We start from the raw sequence: 19,340 nt of genomic DNA, 5'->3' as shown, positions 1-19,340 counted from the left end.
AAAATTCTTACATTCCCCCACCCAGAAGGAAAGATCGTACTGTGATTTTCAAAGCAACGTCCTAGCTGCAATACTGTCCTCAGTAAAGCTTGATCTGTAGTTTCATGGCCAAGGGTAGGTTCCAAGTCTAGGCCTGGTTAAGCAGGTTTAGGCCCCAGAGTGCCCCCCTTCTTGGAAAAGGTGATCATGATACTTACTCTAATTAGTAAAGAGCTTTGAGGTCTATGGATGAATTACCCAAGATTATTATTAATTTATAAACGTTGCTGAACTAAAAGGAGTTACATCTGCTTGCAGTAGGTGTGAATTTGGAGAACTCTGCTTGGCCACTGCTTGAAAGAGAAACATTGGCGTTCCCTGTCAAGTCCTGAGGGAAAGGAATGCCAACAGTTTAATTGTAGCTGAGAAATAAGTCTTGGAGACAAAGGACCCAATTCTGCAAACATGGCCTACCAAAGATTCATTACCACTAAGGCTAATTGGACTACTTAGGTAATGAGTACTATATATGGGAATATTGGCAGGAATGGGCTCCAAGTGACGACTTGAATGGTTTAGAAATGGTTGTATTGTATTGTATGTATCTGTGAAGTGGAAAATTCATAGAAAACATGCAAGCTAAACCTGTGGCTGTTCAGCCCAAGTATCATGGGTTGCAATCCTGCAAGTTGCTCAGCATTTCCAGCCTCCATCGTGCTCAGCACCTCGCCAGAGCAGGCTCAGAGCTTTTATTGCTGCTTCCAAATGGCAACAAAAAGTACAGGTTCAAAGAGAGCCATGGCATCTTAGGGGACTATATTATTTTCACTAATACAGTACCTCTGCTTGTCTTCCACCTGCACCTCTACAACTAACACAACTGTGTCACACCAGTGCCTCCAGAGCCCAACTGAGACCAGGGCCCCACTGCTCTAGACACTGTACACACATGTAGTAAGAGACAGGCTCCTGCCCCAAACTGCTCTCAATCTAAACAAGAGAAGGAGGGGACACAGAGGCATGAAATGGTTTGCAGTCACAGCAGATCAACTACAAAGCCAGCAAGAGAACCGAGGGCTCTGGGCCCCAGTCTAGTACCCTGTCCACTGGACCAGGCTGACTGTTTCGTGAAGAGGAGCCTGTCACCCAACATTCAGTCCGTGATTTCTAGACCATATCAATTTTTGTTAAATGCACTTAACACCACACTGCCAAGCTCCAGAACACTGCCATTAGAATGACTTGCTCATTCTTTCAGATTTACACACTTAAAGCCAGTGATCATTTTTATTTATGGGGTAGTCAAGCCTTGAGACTCTGACACATACCCCTAAAAAGCAATGCTAACAAGGCTACAACTAATGACCTATACTTCTGTCCCCTAGCTGTTGCATATTTTCTGTTTTAAGAGGTCCTTCAGTGTTTTCACCCAAGAGGAGAGTAGCAGTAATGTTAAGATCCCAGATCCTCGGCTCTATTAGGTACCAAACAACCAAAGGGACTGGGTTTACTGGTAAGGTAGGCAAGCTAGCACATGTCATAATATTCCTCCCCTATCCCTGCTGGCTGTAGTCATGTAAGCCAGCTGCTGAAACTGAAAACAATCCTCACCTTCAAGAGCTTCAGAAAGCAGGAATCTTGCCAGTTTAAATCTTCTGCCAGCTCATGAGAAAGAGTGGGCAGGGAAGATGGAAGGACGGCATGGCAGATGCATGTTAGTCACAATCCAGACAAGCCCTGCACTAGGAGTGTGTTGTTGTGCACCTCCCACTTGAGGGGCCAGGAATTAAATGCTCATTTTCAAGAGATGAGAATAAAAGTGACAGGGAAGACATTTGACAAACTGGAAGTTTATTTGGTCTTTGGTGTCTAGAACACTATTTTGGACTTTGTCACCTTGCCAGCGTTGGCCTTTTAAAACACACTTAATCGATGAAAAGATATTGTAACATGACAGAAAAAAATAAACCCTTCTCCCATTCTCTCTCTGTGGCAATCTGACCCCGCACTCCCCATCAGCAGCAATTCTTGCTAGCCTAACGAAATGTCGAGTGGGGAGAGAGAGGGAGAACATAATATATTCCCAGATTCTCCCTGTCCCTGGTATTTTACTTTTTCTGAAACAGAGTGCAGGTGCTGTTTATGTAATTGTGCCAATGACCAATCACATAACTAGATTTCTCCAACCCACTTCATCCTGGACAATGAACGTCTGAATTCTAACTGGCTTCTATAATAAATGTGTTTGCATGAACCAGTCAAATTGGTCACTCAAAGGTTCATTTTTCCCTACGGTAGCATTTCCTTATGAAGCAGCTTTAAAAAACAAACAAAACAGGCTGAAGGTTTATGTAAGGTGTACGTTAATTATCAAAACTGACAGCCCACTTCTGTCACCTTTACTATTGCTGAGTAGTCCCTCAGACCATCAGCAGTCCCAATGGGACCAATGGAACGCTTTGCAGAGTAAAGTACTACTCATTGTGAGTAAAGGTGGCAGAATCTGGCCCATAAGGTTTAGCCAAACTGATCACTTGACACAGATTTCAACAAATAGATACAATCTATCTATCTTTGGTACTTATACACCCCCATTACCACCGCACCTGAGTACCTCACTTACTTAAATGAATTTATCCTCAGAGCACCTTTGTGAGGTAGGACCCTGCTATTATCCCTACTTTGCAGATAAGGAACTGTGGCACAGGGTGACTAAATGACTTGCCCAAGCTCACACATGAAGCGTGTGGCGGAGCATGGAATAGGTCCCGGATCTCTCAAGCTCTAGGCTGGTGGTCCAGCCACTGGACCATCCTTTCTCTCATGCCAATTTCCTATAGCTCATCAGTTTTCAACCTGGGGTACACATTGCACTGGGAGGTCACATGGCACTGGCTCCTTCTTGCTTCCAGCTGCTTCTATAGGCAGCCACATCCAGGCTCTTCACTGCAGAAGAGCAAAAAATCGGAGTTGCTCTCAGGGATGAGACTGGGATCCAGCAGCATGACTGGAAATGCTAGCCACAACAGCCATGAGCTGGATAAGACTGTCCAAGGAAGCAGAGTAGCCAGGCATCTGGGTAAAGCATGGGAGCTACTATATTCACAGTATCTACTGCACCAAGGAAAGTGTAACAATTTATTGCATCAAAAAGAGATTCAAGATATGACCAATGCTGATTTCATAAAGGTTAATGACATACATGCATTGACTCTTAAAGAATATATTTTCTTAAGTCCAGCGTAGGGCCTTATGTATATAGGTTTAAACCAATTTAAACAATGCCTAGATAGGGAAAATGTAGACTCTGTTTGAAACATCTAGTCTAAGATTCTGCACATAACGAAACACCCAAATGCAATGTAGAGTATAATTATTTCCATAAATCATTACCTTTGATAACAGTTTGTCAAATAAGCTATCCATTATGGCTACAAGCTTTGCTGAAATTTCAGCTATGTGGTCATGATAATCCTGTAATGGAAAAATAGAGTTTTATTTACCATCTAATGACATTCATATTCTTCACAGCATAATTGAGAAAGAGCATATATAGAGTTTAATTAGAAGATACGCAAAGAATTACCTTAGTAATGTGGTCAAAATGCCTGAGCATACTAAATTGTTTAGGCTGCAGTCGAGCTTCAAAATGAGCCCTGATAATAGGAATGTAGTGTACAATTAGCTGCAGGCAGCGTGAAGAGAGAGCTGTAAACCCAGAAGTAAGAGAAGGGGAAAAAAAACAGCTTAATTATTATACAAGTATAGCCATTTTGTACAGCCTAGCCTGCACCTTCTCTAAAAAACAGAATACAGATCCAACACTCAAAAACAAGCTAGAAGATAAACTGGAAGTGAAAATTTACAAAGTCATTTAGTGAAAATACAAACATCTATATTCTATTATATTACTATATTACTATATTCATGTCAAGGATCCAGAGCACTTCACACTGAGTGTACCAACTCACACAGTCCTTAATTCATTGATTGGAATGGGAGTTTTAGCTAAGTAAAGACTGACTGTAGTATATGGAGCTACACAAAGAAACCCTTTCGCCCGCTAGTGAAATGCAGTCACCTCTGGAGCTGAATTTGGCAGCTATTTAACAGAGTGCAGCAACCTTTCACAACAGCTTAGGACAGGAAGCAGAGAGTACTATATTCAGCTGAAATACAAGGGTTGATTTAAGATAGGCAGGATGCTGCTAGTTGTAAAAATGGAAGTACTGAGTATTCCAAATTTCAAACTCCAAATAGCAAACCCCATCTGTGACAAGGTCACGATTTAAGAAGTAATTCCAGCTTCCAAAGTCACTTCTTTTGACTGAAGACCATGTTTGGCTAACAGATTAATTTCTTCTACTTCCAAGTAACATATTTGACACACACTGCAGCACACTTCTTCAATACTACAATTCAGAGACTCTTATACAAATTCTATATTCAAAGTAAACACACCATAGTAACCCTTTCTTATCTTTTCACGTCTTTTCCAGAGCACTACAACTTGGAGATGGCTTATCTTGAATATTTAGTGTTTTATTAGACTGAGGAATGAGATTTGAAAAGTAGAAATCCATACCTAAATTTTTTGTAGTTATTGTTTTCAAACCAACAACTTGCAATGCACCTGCTCCGAGAACTAGCTGGCAGCTTCTGGAGTTGAAATACTATCAGAGAAAGAAAAAAGTAAGAGTTGAAGATCTATATGTAACATGGGGACGATAGGTACCTTAGAAATGCTATAGATAAAAGTGAGCAAGACTTTAATCACTGACAGATGATCGGGCTTGGTACTGAAGTTACCCAGATTTCTCATTCTAGGAGAGTCCCATGCTCTTTCTAATGATTCCTCTTGGGTGTTTACTCAGGATCTCATAATTCACACAGGACTTACTCGGGACCTGATCTAGAGCCCACTGAAGTCATTAGGAGTCATTCCACTGACTTCACTGGGCTTTGAATCAGGTCTTGGTGTTTCTTGAATCAGTTCATGCCAATGAGGGCTCTCTGGATTGATTTCTAGGATAGGAATGGAAATAGAGGGCATTAAGAATGGACAATTATTTCCCAATTATTTCTGGGACTGACCTCTCCCTCGGTCTGAAGTATTTGGGTTGTGCTTCTCCTTCTGAAAATACTGAAGGCAGCTCTGACTTGTCATAGGGTGCGGCTAAGGTACTTCCATCCTAACTCCAGATGAATGCATGGGAATAGTGAATTCTTACTGGAAGACTAAATAAATACTTCTTGCACAGGGCCCTCAGAGGAGGTGAATAGGTATAGTGCCATAGAACTTGGCTGGATGGGGCAGCCTGCGGGAAAGGTTAGTCCTATGGAAATCATCAAGCAACTGATTTTCTGATTTAGAGTCTGACCTATCCCCCATCCCGACCCCACCAAACCTGGCACATTTGGGAACAGAGAGCAGTATGAAAAAATCAGTTAGAGAGAAAGAGTTAATCAGCACTGAGAGAGGAGCAACATTTTTCTCAGCAGTACTAATGATCCCACTGATCCATGATCCCGTTCAGAGATCAAGGCCTCCGTCTCCAAAGAGAGTAGCGAGTGTGAAAAAAGATTCTTCGTGTAGCTACCTACACATAGCTATCCCAAGCAGGACTGCAATGGAGAAGACATGAGCACTGGACCACCATCTACAACCAGTGCTGCCAGAGACAAGAGAATGTGAAGTGGGAATGGAAGGAACACTGCCAAGCCCTGGAGCCTCTTGACCAAATCTAGTCTGTCTCTACCTACTTCTGTGGTACAAGCACAGAAATGTAGAAACCTGGCGTTTCAGGCTGCTCTAAGGGAATTTGTTATTCAGCTTTTGAGTCAGTTCATTGATTGCCTAGCAGAGCGCTGGATTCGTAACCATCTCCTATCCAGGACTCCTGACAGACTGACGCCTCAATACTCCTTCCCTGTATCAACTTTGCTGGTCATCCGGGTATCAGATGGCCTGACAAGCAATGAGACAAGGAAGAAGGCTGAAAAGCTAGTGGAGTAAGACTCTCTAAGTCTGACAATTTATAACAGAGAACTTCGGAATTTCTGTGCTGTGGAAGTGACTGGTCTCTCTTCTGGGGCTATATTATCTGTGAAGGTTAGACCAGCAAAACTGCACAGTCCAACCCTGACACCTGTGCATACGTCCACACACTGGCTTCCTGTTCACTGCCAAGTGCAATTCAAGGTGTTGGTGGTCATTTTCAAAGCCCAAAATGGTTTGGGACCTGATTATTTGAGAAACACTTTGCACCCTATACCTCAGATAACACTGACTACAGATGAAGCCTGCCTAGCTGCCACAGAGATAGGAACTACAAAAATTAATAAAATGCACAAGCCATTTTGGCAATGAAAAAAGAAATATACCAACAGAAATGCTCATAATTTATCTGTTAATGGAAAGTTTTAAAGATGAACTTGAATTATGATTCCAAGGAAAGAAAAGCCCCTCTATAAAAAAGTATTTAAAAAGGTCTGTAACCTAGAAAGGAATATTTAGAATAGAGGTTCTCAAACAGGGGGTCGGGACCCCTCAGGGAGTTGCAAGGTTATTACCTCGGGGGTCGCGAGCTGTCAGCCTCCACCCCAAGCCCCACTTTGCCTCCAGCATTTATAATGGTGTTAAATATGTAAGAACATGTTTTTAATTGATTAGGGGGGTCACACTCAGAGGCTTGCTATGTGAAAGGGGTCACCAGTACAAAAGTTTGAGAACCACTGATTTAGAAGGTCTGTAACCTAGTAATTTGGTAAACTTCCATTTCTATTATATCTTTAATTTTTGTTAATCCTTTTTCTATCCAAATTGTCTTAAGCGTGGAGCTGGCCTTGACAGACTGGCCTCCTTCGATCATAAGCGTAACAAACATCAGCTACCCCTGTCTCCCAGTTTCTTCTTTCAATGGCTACACTCAAGGATTCATGCAAAGGAAAGCGACAATTGGTCTTTTTCAACTCTCACCTCTAGAAGAGCATATTAAGAAATATGGAAAATAGAAATCTGTAATTTCTCCCTCATACACAGACTGGCTCAGTGAGCTCTCTTGCATTCATGGAAAAAATGACTTGGTTTAATAGAAAAACTTGGAAAAGATATGAGGCTGTCTGGTCACACATGAAACTATTGCATACCTTTGCAGTTTAGTATATGTTAGTCCCTGATACTCATAAGGTTATGGTCTCACTTATTTATCTATTTAGTCACTGTAATAACCGATGCCCCATGTGACCTCTACAGACTCAGGGTTTTTGTTTTTCCCAGGTTTTACAAATAAAGAACAGTGAATTTTGTTATTCATATGCTATTTCCATCTTGTGCATATATGTACTATATATATAGTTTCCTTATGTGTTTATATTTTATATAAAACCATAAAAATAAAGTTTAAAACAAACTCTTCCATTTGCAGCTCTCAGCTGGCTGCTATTTTGATTATAAATTTCTATTTTCAATACTTTAACGCATAAGAAATCCTTTGTAGACAAACTTAGCAGCCAAAGCCCCAGATTGAATTAACTGGCAGGTTTGGGCTTAGATCACAGCAATGACATTTTTAAGGTCACTCATGTACTCCTATTAACTCCTCTAGCAATAAACAGTTGATGAAGGGGTCACAGATTTTAATTTAATTTCCATTTTACAGCAATGGCTTCAGCAGAAAACAATTTTTCATCCTTCTAACCACTATAAGATGACTTGTACAAATCAAGGAATTGGTTTCCTCCCTGCATACATACACTCCCAATGACATTTTGGCTCACATTGCTCTTTCCTAGCCACAGTCCTCTCCTTCACAACACTATCCATCCAGCCTGAAGGACAAATGACTGACTGACTCCAAAAATCAACATCAAAACATCTCTTTGGCTGGCTACCAGGGGTCTCTAATGTGCCGGTGAACAAGAGGACAAATGGCTTTCCTTTAGTTATTTCACATAACGTATCTACTCTGAATTGTATTTAGATGAGTTCACAGTGTTACCCAACTACACCCTGCAATATGTGCCTTGTGATTCCTACAATTACAGCAAAGATCACAGTCAAGCTATTTTTCAATATTATTATTAATCATTGATATGGAATCATACATTTTCATGGAGTATTAGAGACAGTAAGACATATTCCCTGCCCTGATGATCTTAATATAGTTTGGGCTACAAATTTGACAGTCATACCTTCAGTAAATCAGACAGGCGAGTAAGCATGTCAGTAGTAACAGAAGGGATGTTATCCACACACTGGCAGTACTCAAGTATTATTTTTATTAATAGCAACACTGTCCTATAAGAAAAGAAACGGAGTCAAATATGCAATTTCAGTTGATAAATCACACCAACAACACAGGTTTGTAGACAGCAGGGATAGTTCTAACATAGTCTTCATATGCTTTCCTTTCCCATTTGCTCTGTTAAGGGTTGTGTGCAGCTGCCAATCTAAATTTTTAAAAGAATAAAAAAAGGTTTACCAGACACCGTTTCCCCCTAGTACTCGAGATTACCGTATTAAGTACTATTTTTCCTCTGAAAACCCCCTCACGCAAATTTAAAGACGGTAAAGTGGACTGACATGAAAACAGATTTATGCCTTTTTTGCTGCTGCTTCATGATGAAAGTTTTTGTCTTAGAACATTACTTGTTTCTGTTTGATTTTTTACACTAGTAATCAAGGTCTTGTCCATCCTGGAAGACCTGATGGTGACTAAGGAAACAGTAAAATGATGACATCGCAGGAGATCGCAGGGCCAATTCTGGCCCTTGCTCCAGCATAAAGGGGTTGTAAAGGAGGCACAAGTGACTCACTGCAGGAGCAGTACAGGCCTGATGATGTAAGTGGGTCTTATATCACTGAAAATCAATGGACTTAGGTTCCTAAATCACTTTTGAGAACATGAAATTTAGGGGCTTTTGAAATGTTTTCTCCAGATCAGTAAAATAACTAGAATGCAAAAGGATATGTAAAGATGGGTAAAAAAAATTCTTATAAAAATACTTAACTGGTGCAAGAATAATAGTTCCTGGAGTTTGATAAAGTTATTTTATATTTTATAGAAATAATTATTGTATGAATGGAGGGATCTATTCACACATCAGTAGGAAAATATAAAGCTCCAGTCTTAAAACACTGTGTAATCCTTGCCAATTTTGAGCAAGTGCTACAAGAAAAAAAAAAGTCCGTAGCACACAGACAATGACGGGCATTGAAGAGGCTGTAATGAATGCACAATCAGTAAGAGACTGAGCGGCTTTATACACACAGCACGAAGTGCTCAGAGACGCTGAGCACCCATAATTCCAACTGACTTTAACAGTAGTTGCAAGTACCCGGTATTTGTCAGCATCAGACTTCACCCATATAGAGCATCTGCAATCCTTTGAACTCAAATATGAAGAAGGCAAGAAAATACAGTCCAGGCCATCCATGTCAAGCAAGGCTAGTATTCCAAACAGGTATCCTGACATTGCAAAGCAAAAATCTTCTTTCCACACAACGGGATACAGAAAGAAGATGGACAGACATCCAGAACAGGCATTTGTGTGATATTTGTAGGCCATCTGATTTGGGGGTTATTTTTTGTTTCATCTGTATTTTTTAAAAAATCAGGTGAAACAGAAGAATAAAAATATCTGTAGAAATCTGTAGAATTAAAATGTTCTAGTTAATACTGAAGTTGATTTCTTCAAGGAGCTAAAAAATAAATAAAACATATTTCTTCTTCAAATGACCAGACCTAGATTATCAAATGCAACTTCAATGCATAGTACAACAAGGTATTTAGCCAGAACACTGTGAAGGAACTATTCAAGTTGAATGGCCCATCAAAGAACACTTAACTCACAATGGACCATGGGAGACGCCTATTTACACTTAATGGACTTTTCTGTGATGGCTTTTGCTATGACTAAGCGAAATGATGCATGGACATGTGACCTGCCCATGTGACTCGAAACACCATCTTGTTACCTGTAATTTTCCACAGTGAGAACAATGGGATTCCCTTCATTTGGCAGAAGTTATAAAAGGCCCTGGAGACATCTCCATTTTCCTCTTGCCTGCTCAAACCTCTGGACTATGGACTTATACTAATGGGAGCATTCTAACCAAAGGACTGGGGACCTTTCAATGATTTGGAAGCAACCAGTGACTTAACTTAAGCCAGCAGTTTATTCTATCACTGATCCAAGCCTGATCCAAGAACTTTGCAATTATTGTATGTATTTGATTCCTTAAACCAATTTTAACTCTGACCTTTCTTTCTTTCTTTTTTTGTTTAAATAAACCTTTAGATTTTAGATACTAAAGGATTGGCAATAGCATGATAACTGGGTAAGATCTGACTTACACATTTACCAGGGTATGTGGCTTGTCCTTTGGGATCAGAAGAACCCTTTTGTTTGATGAAATTGGTTTTAAATAACCACTCATCATTATGTCTAGTGTTTTTGGTGGTGATACAAGGACTGGAATTCCTAAGGAGATGGCTTTTCTGACTTCTTGTCAGCCAGTGTGGCGAGACAGAAGTTTACTTTTGTTGCTGGTTTGGTATATCTTATGAGAGAATAACCACCAGTTCTGGCCCTATTTCTCAGCAGTTTGTTCTGAATTTGGTATTCTCAGTTGTGACCCACGGAGGCACGGTGAAAATCCTCAAAGACCAACTTAAGGCTTGTTCTTCAGGCTGCTGTTAAAAAATTGAGCCACTCATTTTTGAGTAATCAGTGGCATATCATCATCAGGCAGCCCACAAAAGATGACAGCTGGTTACAAAATTTTCATTTGAGTTTAGGGTATTCTGAGGAATGAGATAGGCGAGGCCATATCTTTCACTGGACCAACTTCTGTTTGTGGAAAGTATAAGCTTTCAAGCTACACATAGCTCTTATTTATTTCTCAGGATTTGAAAGTACAAAATATCTTTACACAATGACTTTGTGGGAGAAAAACATTTTATAATAACCCGGAAACATTTTTAACAATTTTTTTGTTTTAGTTTTAAATTTAGTTTCTTAAAAACGGTGACATCATAGAACATTAGGGTTGGAAGAGGTCATCTAATCCAACCCCTTGCTCAAAGCAGGACCAACACCAACTAAATCATCCCAACCAGGGCTTTGTCAAGCTGGGTCTTAAAAACCTCTAAGGATAGGAAAACCCATTCCAGTGCTTCACCACCCTCCTAGTGAAATAGTGTTTCCTAATATCCAACCTAGACCTTCCCCATTGCAACTTGAAACCATTGCTCCTTGTTCTGTCATCTGCCACCGCTGAGAACAGCCAAGCTCCATCCTCTTTGGAACCCCCCTTCAGGTACTTGAAGACTGCTATCAAATCCCCCCTCACTCTTCTTTTCTGCAGACTAAACAAGCCGACTTCCCTCAGCCTCTCCTCGTAAGTCATGTGCCCCAGCCCCCTGATCATTTTCATTGCCCTCCGCTGGACTCTCTCCGATTTGTCCACATCCTTTCTGTAGTGAGGGCCCCAAAACTGGACGGAATACTCCAGATGTGGCCTCACCAGTGCCGAATAGAGGGGAATAATCACTTCCCTCGAACTGCTGGCTATGCTCCTACTAATGCAGCCCAATATGCCAATAGCCTTCTTGGCGACAAGGGCACAGTGCTGACCCATATCCAGCTTCTCATCCACTGTAATCCCCAGGTCCTTTCCTGCAGAACTGCCTCTTAGCCAGTTGGTCCCCAGCCTGTAGCGGTGCATGGGATTCTTCCTTCCTAAGTGCAGGACTCTGCACTTGTCCTTGTTGAACCTCATCAGGTTTCTTTTGGCCTCCAATTTGGCTAGGTCACTCTGGAAGCTATCCCTACCCTCCAGCATACCTACCTCTCCCCCATCAATCCAGAAATATCAGGAAGTCAGATGTACCCAAGAACAAAACACCAAAGATGTATTGATTTACTTGCTTTACCTCCTTTTTTGCTTTTAAAGGGAATTTTACTGAGCTTAGAGTAATTATTATTCACCATTGACCCATATATACTTGTCCACATATGGGAATAGAGATAGCTGATATTATTTTGAAACACCACTGGGGCAACAAGAGTAGAAACTTATGCAGGGACCAAAAATACTGGTGCGTGCACACCTTGGTGTAAGAATTACAAGTAAAAAATAATAATTAAATTTCAGCTTGATGTTTTAAGCAGATGTAGCATCTTTAAAAGATACATAACATCTAATATTATATAACTGCTCCAGAACTGAAAAGAAACGTATTTAGCAAGGAGGAGGCTTGTCTTGATTCAGGCAAGATTGCTAAAGCTGTTAGTCTTCAATACATTTCTGCTCAAAGCGCAACCAACTCACTCATCATTCAGGGGAAAAAAGTGCCTCTTACCCGACCACAGCATACTTTTGTCCTTCAACAGTAAGGAAGTCAGCTGGCTTTCTTTCTTCAGCAGCTAGAGATTTTTAATCAGAAAAGTGAGGTGAGTTGAACCAAAAACAAGCGCAGAAAACTGTAATCTCGAAAAACAAACTATTCCCTTGCTGAGGTCGGAAAAGTAATCACTCTCCAGAGCACCAATCCTTTCTTTTATGCAAAGTCCACTTGGCTACCTACCATAATTACTGTAATTATTTATTCTATATTTATACACTGCAGTGATTGAGAGGCAAAGAGCAGCATGATGGGATTATCTGAGTACGAAAGGTTAAAACAACGTCAGAAAAAAGTTGAGGGGGCACAGTAGAAAATCTCTAACAGATTTTCAGTGGCCACCACTATTTTAGCTCCAAACCTATTTCTTCAAGCCCAACAATACAAGTCCTCACTGACACTGCTCCTATGATAAATTTGACATCGCCACGATCCTGTTTTATTGAGGGAAGCTAAAAATACTTCTTTCAAAAGCAGTGGTTTTCCAACCTTGGTGAGCCAGCCCTTGCACTCATTGGGTCCGAGGATGTCCTTTGCATCCATTATGTCCCCTATGTCATGCCTTACCCCAGTGAGGTTACGTAATCGTGCCTCTCTCTTGTCCTTTTTTGTCTTTGGCCATTTTTCTTCATCTCATGTGCTTGTTTTCTGTCTTAGATATTTATATGGGCCCCGCCTCACCATCTTTACTGTATTTTTCCTCACAAGACCCCTGAGAAATAGGGAAGGACTATTATTTTACAGATGGGAAACCAGAGGCACTAAGAGATAAGGTGACTCGCCCAAGGTCACACAACAAGTCTGGGGTGGAGTAGAAAACTGAACCCAGGTCTCCACTTATGCCAGTGGCTACCCAGTGCCTTACCCTGCACATTGCTGGCTGGAGGAGTGCGAACTATTTGACAGAGGGGATATGCTGAGAGCATACACGCTTAGCAGTTTCCTCTGACATGTCAGCGATATATCCTGGGGGGGGTGGGGGGGGGGTTCTGGCGTCCTGTAAGGGGCTGCAACCCTTAAGATGGGAATCCCTGTGTTAAAGTTAGGGTTTCTTCCTAGGCTCTCAATTCACAAATGGCTGAATGGCTTAAACTTTCCCAAAAAATCTTTTAGGCTGAGATGAAGCCTAGAACATTTCAGCCTTAAAGAAGTATTTGTTTCCCCCCCAGAACACAAGGAACTTGTGACTAAAGGAGTTAGAGCAGAATTTTTGCAACATTTAATTGTAGCACTTACACTACAAAAAAAAATGGAGAGAATATTAGAACACAAAATACACACCACCGGCTTTTTTTTCAGGTAGAATAATTTTGCCATCTGATACAGAATCAACAAGATCCTGAAACTCAGCAGGAACATCAGCTTGCTTCCAGCGCTCGTTATCTAGCAGCAAACTATTTATAAACATAAAAGAAAGGAGGTTAAGTAAATAAAATGCGTCGCCCTGAAGACTCTCTTGCCTCTACTGCAATGGAGTCAAAGCTGCATTGGGTGAAAAAGGATTCGAAGTCGGAAAAGACTCAATGGCCTGAAATGTTATTAGCAATCAACATTTAGATAGGGGTGCACGGTGCTTTACAACAGTAAGTCAGACACCCCTGTTCTTGCCTGAAGAATACATAGACCGAGTAAATGAAACAGCACGCAAAACACAAGAAACTGAAGAAGTATCTGATGGGCAATACAGAGTGCTGTGGGATCACTGCAGCTGCAATGCTTTGCAGAAATGATGTGGTTTTGAATGAACGACAGGAAAGGTGCTTGCTGTACATTAACTTGAAAACGGTTCCATGAGTTCATGTCAGAGAAAACCTAAACACATACCAAAGAAAGCATGGAAGAAATGAGTGGGTGATGAAGAAAAATGGAGCAGTCAGGAGATCAGTTTGACCCCAACGACCAAACCACAATATGACTGGCTGGGACTTCTTGTCTACATAGGCCACACCTACAAACGGAAGATGAAAGTAACTACCATCTTTTCCATTTAATGCAAATTAGGTATAGCCTGATAGCAGTCAGTTACCTTCTCTATTACTGGGGATTGGTAATGTCTAAGGGTTGACCCCTTTAACACACATCCTTGAGAAGGGTTGCCCTACACCATCATCAGAGACTGGTAACACCCGGAAGCAGCTGCCGTGGACATCAGTAACAGATGGCTCTCCTCAGAGCTCTAAAGAAGGGATGACTTTTTAAAGGGCTCATTTCCAGGTGTTACCAGACCCTGATGATTGTGCATGACAAGTGGGCCAAGCTGTAACACAAAGAAGTTGTTGCAGGTCGTCTTCAGTCCTTCTGGTAGCTAATACAGTCCTCAATTGGACCATGTTTGGGCAGTCCAGCTCAATGGGATCAAACTATGCATAAAGAGCAGATATACAGAGGGAACAGAGCAGTCTACAACAAACCATTATAATAGATTTCAAAAACAATTTTTCACTTATAAATAAAATTTGGGCTACTGTGTGCCAGGAAGTAAAAGATCTCCATTTGTCTCAGGCACGATTGTTAAAATTATTCCTTTAAAAACACGGAAGCAGGGTGTGTACCTGAGTTTTGTTTTTCTCTCCTCATGAAATCTATTCACAAATCTATTGGCTTGACTCTGAAGTGCTCCTCGCAATGACATACTTTTTCTGCCACAGATCTGTTCAGTGTCTAAGATAAATCCTTCCATTAATCGAGACAGGGCAACAAACTCGTTGGAATTCAGCTTCTCCAGGAACCCATCCTAAATGCAAGGGAAACTGGTATTAGGAGATGGAACACCCCAAAAGTCACAGGCATAGCTAAAGACAGAGACAGGGCAGTGGGACAGCTGTTATTAATAATCTAAAAATGAACCGAATCTAAACCGCAGGGAAGACATCTCCATCAAGTCTGTGCCACACCAGTGTGTCACCACAACTTGCATCGTGACCTGTACCACTGGCTAGTGTCATCCAGGTGCTGCCCGCCTGTGTCCTGAATGGCACAACTTGGCATGCTGGGCCTCCACACAGGTGCACCCTTCCAGATGTTGTAAATGGTGAAGCTTCAAACCCTGGTAGTGGACTTAAGCCATATAGCACAGGCTCACTAAAGCCACATCTACATTAGGGAGTTTTACTGTGTTTAAACCATAAAAATTAATGAGACCCAGGTGTAACCTTGACTATCTGACATGACAAACATGACTTTTCCTTGACTAAGCTCACTGTTGGTTATTTGGCCTAGCTGCCCCCCTGGATCATGATTTATTGGAAAGGACAATCCCTAGGCTAGGTCTTGAAGTGAACCAGCTGGGCCAGAATGCTGTTTCATCACTTCTGTGACAGCGGCATCCATTTCTACAGAATTTAAGTTTTTGACCTTTCTGGTTTGAAGCTAATCTCCCAAATGTGACCCAAGGCACAGCTGTCTTACCTGGTCTGCAGAGAAAGACACAAAAAACAGCTCTAAAGCAGCTGTGTCTCACCCTTGTTAGTCTGAAATGTGAATACTCATGCCTCACGAGAACTATTTAAAATGTTAACATTGGTATCTATGGCTCTGCCTAGACAAAGACTTTTTCCCTAAAATTTCCCACCATTGCTAACACTGGTTCAATGTCTCTGGAGACAGGGAAGTCCTAAATGTAGGGGCTGCTGGCATTTTAAAACACTGTGTCACTTTACTCTGCTCGAAGTAGGTCTAGACAGGTTAAAATACTGCCAGGTGCTAGCAGCTTGTCTATGTTAATGCTCCCATCATTGCTATGATAGGTGAGAGCTGCACAGGTGGGAAATTATAGGGAAACAACCCTACTGTTAACAAAGCCAATTTCAGGGCAGCTCATTTCAGCGGAAAGTAGAAGTACGCATTATTTAGGCAGTACATTACAAATGGTGTGTTATGTTAATACCAGTGATCTCCTGGGCATTAGGTAACGTGAAGTTCCTTTGATGGCATGAGCAGTTTCTTGATTTCAATAAGCATGCAACTTCAAAAGTCTAAAGTCTACCAAAAAAAAAAAAATACTGCTCAATATTAAAAAAAAATAGCAAATAGATTTTCGAAGTTTTTTTATTATGGATGCTGATTCTAGCAACAGCCGGATGAGCCAAGCTCCTTACCTTTGCTCTTGCCATGAGGAACTTGACAGAACGATCATGGCAGATGTCAGAGGCACTGTAAAGTAGCTCTTGAATGTTATTTGCCAGTTTTTCCAGCTCCAGATCAGTCAGTTTCATATCTTCGCTGATCCTGAAAATGACAGAAATGTTTGTTTGCAAATGATTTCACAAATATTATGCTTTACATGCAGTTTCCAATCACTTGCTGAGGGAGGAAAGAACACTGCAGCAGCAAAGTGGTCTGATATCGCAAGTTATCTTTACTATATAACTTTGGACAGTTGGAGCTTTCTAACCCGCTGTCAATGTCGTATCAGTCTCCATAACTAGCGAATGCATGGTTCTGTTCTATACTTTTTTTAAAATCCACTCAAATTAGGTATTTCAGGCAGACCACTGCACAGAGCTTATTATTTTATTTTTTACTGCTGTTGGTTAAAAGTTACCCAGCCCATGTCATTATTTACACATCGCTTTGTGACAGATACACACTCTGCTTTTTCCAAAGTGACACGCAATGCCTGCAATAAATGTTCTGCAGCTTTTTCTCCTTCAGCTTGTAAGCTTTCTGAGGGGCCACCGGTTCCATGACTCCATCAGTGTCCTCTCTTGCCTTCTGCTCCTTGCTACTTAGGTTTGTGCCTTTCTGAAAACTGTTTTTGGCCTGGCCACCGTTTTGAGCCCACTGCATGGCACAGCTCTGCCAGTGCTTAGCAAATCAAGTCTGTAATTTGCTGGTCTGGTGTGGCTGCTACAAGGGTTGTAGGTGTTGACAGTGTGTGCGGAGAGAGAGAACCTGCAGGACAGGGAGACTGAAATGGGAGGGTGCCGTGAAGGAGGTGAGGTGGGAGCAGCAAGAGGGTGGACACTCTCACGTAGTTATATGTGCCCTATTACAAATGCTAAAAGGAGGCTGTGTGAACCCAAAAGAGAGTTGCCAAACAAGCATATAGGGATACAATAGCACATTTTATAATAAAAAGCTGTTCAATCAGCTGTAGAAGGTTCTTTGCCACTGAAGTCCTCCACCTCCAGCAAGGCCACCATATCCATTGACCATTTGAGCAAACAGCTCTAGACTGGTGTCCAGTTCCTTCCCCTCCTGCTTGTATCTGGATTTAATTCTCCTGGCTGTTGTCCTCATCATGGTGCCTCTCTCTTCCGGGAGCTCCAGTCATGTCCACCACGAGGTTAAGTTGGGTGGCGAGGTCCTTGCTGAAGACCCTGTCCTGTTGCTTGCTCCCTGATACATCAGGGAGTCATCACTGGACCTTAGTCCTTGTTTGTTTTGTGGGTTTTTTAGGATAGTTGTCTCAAATCCTTTCCCTCTGGCCATCCCTATGCTTCGGAGTGCTCTACACCAAGCATGGATGGCTGCTCAAACACACATGTATAGATCTTGGAGTTCCTGCTGTATTTCTGCAGCTGGAACTGAACAAGCTCCTCATCCTACTGAGAGATGAAGTTGTGGATGTCTTCTAGCTATCAGGCAGCTGCATGCTGTGGCATTTAAAATGGACTGCTTGATAAAGATCTGCATCTAGAGCTGCTTGCTATGAAAATGGCTTGCAGCTGAGTTCTGCACACTGTGCAGAGCTATAAAGTAGGTAGCTTCCAACCGAGTAGAGCCTCGAACAATGGAACACAGAAGGTGACCAGAAAGGCTATTTCTGCAGTGGCTGGCGAACTGTGGGACAGCAGTGGGAGGACTATTTGCATGGATTGTGTTATCACAGTAGTGGAAGTGCATCCACTCAGCCATTCAATGAACTGCACTGATTCAGACTTACCCCTATAACTTATCGAGGCAACTTTAATCAACAGACAGCCAGCAAACAATCAACTGTAGCAAATGTGTATGGACACCTGGGAACTTCCAAACAGTTGAGAGATACTATGATCAACTAGTGTCTCTAATGCAGACAAGGCCAGAGGAGGTTATGCACCCCATTCCTCCACAGGTGCAGAGACTCCCCAGGCAGGAAAAGCAGTGGGTTTCTGCTGCACAAGGGTTGGCGTGCAAGGTCCCCATGCAGCTGCACACGTTGGGCAACAGGTGGCCCTGGGAGGAGCCAAAGGAAGTGCAGTCTGTGGTTCCTGCCGTCCTCCCATGGCATCCTGCCTAAGAGCCTCTGGAAGCCAGTTCATCCAATAACTAGATAAGCAAACTGAACCAGAGTGAATTTTACGTTGTAACGTCATGTCACCAAAAACTGCCAATGTCTGAATGGTACATTATAACATTAACATTGGTAGGACAGGAGTCAACACTGGATAAATACTCTAGCAGTGATGTTTACTTACATAATCTCTACTCCCCCTGGTATAACAGAAGACGGCATCTGTTCTTTGCTGGATGAAGAGTCAGTAGTGCATTCTGGCTCAGATACTGAATCACTGCTGCAGGGCTCACTGTTTGGAGAAGTATTTCTTTGAGAGGTAGTGTCAACTGCTACAGATGGGAGGTCTTCCTCACTGAATGCATCACTTATAAACATGCCTTCGTGAGTCAGATAAGCTACTTCAGTATCGACAGTATTGTCTTTTGCAGGGTTCTTCTGTACTGAAGTTTCCTCCAGTTCCCTGGTCCTTTGGTTCTTGTCTAGAACCAAGAGAACCATGCTACGAATAATATTTAAGGTTGCCTAGAACCAAATATAAAGTTTATTAACAAAAAACTTAACACCATTTTACTTTGACAAACAGACGTTTTCTTTTGATAAGAAACAAGAACATTTAAATATTGTTTTTATTTATTTTTTTAATGTTGTGTAATCATTAGTTCAAATCACAGGAGCCGATCTCCAACAGCAGCCAGCACCAGATGCTTCTGAGAAAGATGCAAGAAACCCCA

The 19,340-nt window shown here is 41.7% G+C and overlaps 1 protein-coding gene across 5 annotated transcripts in view; it reads right to left on the bottom strand.

The window, feature by feature from the left end:
• VPS54 (VPS54 subunit of GARP complex) overlaps positions 1–19,340 on the bottom strand; it is an 83,411-nt gene that overhangs the window by 11,527 nt on the left and 52,544 nt on the right. For 4 of the 5 annotated variants that reach the window (XR_013345772.1, XM_077814046.1, XM_077814047.1 and 1 more), the window contains 9 exons: positions 18,791–19,131; positions 16,487–16,616; positions 14,942–15,123; positions 13,671–13,783; positions 12,348–12,411; positions 8,173–8,278; positions 4,565–4,652; positions 3,566–3,687; positions 3,373–3,453 (listed from right to left, as the gene is read on the bottom strand). Coding sequence is in view for 4 of the 5 variants with exons in the window: in XM_077814046.1 (XP_077670172.1) it covers positions 3,373–3,453; positions 3,566–3,687; positions 4,565–4,652; positions 8,173–8,278; positions 12,348–12,411; positions 13,671–13,783; positions 14,942–15,123; positions 16,487–16,616; positions 18,791–19,131 (1,227 nt within the window). In the remaining variant the exon portion in view is untranslated. The remainder of the gene's footprint in view (positions 1–3,372; positions 3,454–3,565; positions 3,688–4,564; positions 4,653–8,172; positions 8,279–12,347; positions 12,412–13,670; positions 13,784–14,941; positions 15,124–16,486; positions 16,617–18,790; positions 19,132–19,340) is intronic. The other variant, XM_077814049.1, reaches the window with a different exon arrangement.

The sequence above is a fragment of the Eretmochelys imbricata genome, chromosome 3 (assembly GCF_965152235.1).
Source record: "Eretmochelys imbricata isolate rEreImb1 chromosome 3, rEreImb1.hap1, whole genome shotgun sequence".
In the NCBI taxonomy this organism is placed as follows: Eukaryota; Metazoa; Chordata; order Testudines; family Cheloniidae; genus Eretmochelys; species Eretmochelys imbricata.
The sequence above is the reverse complement of the archived record's forward strand: the minus strand, read 5'-3'. Positions and strand labels throughout refer to the sequence as shown.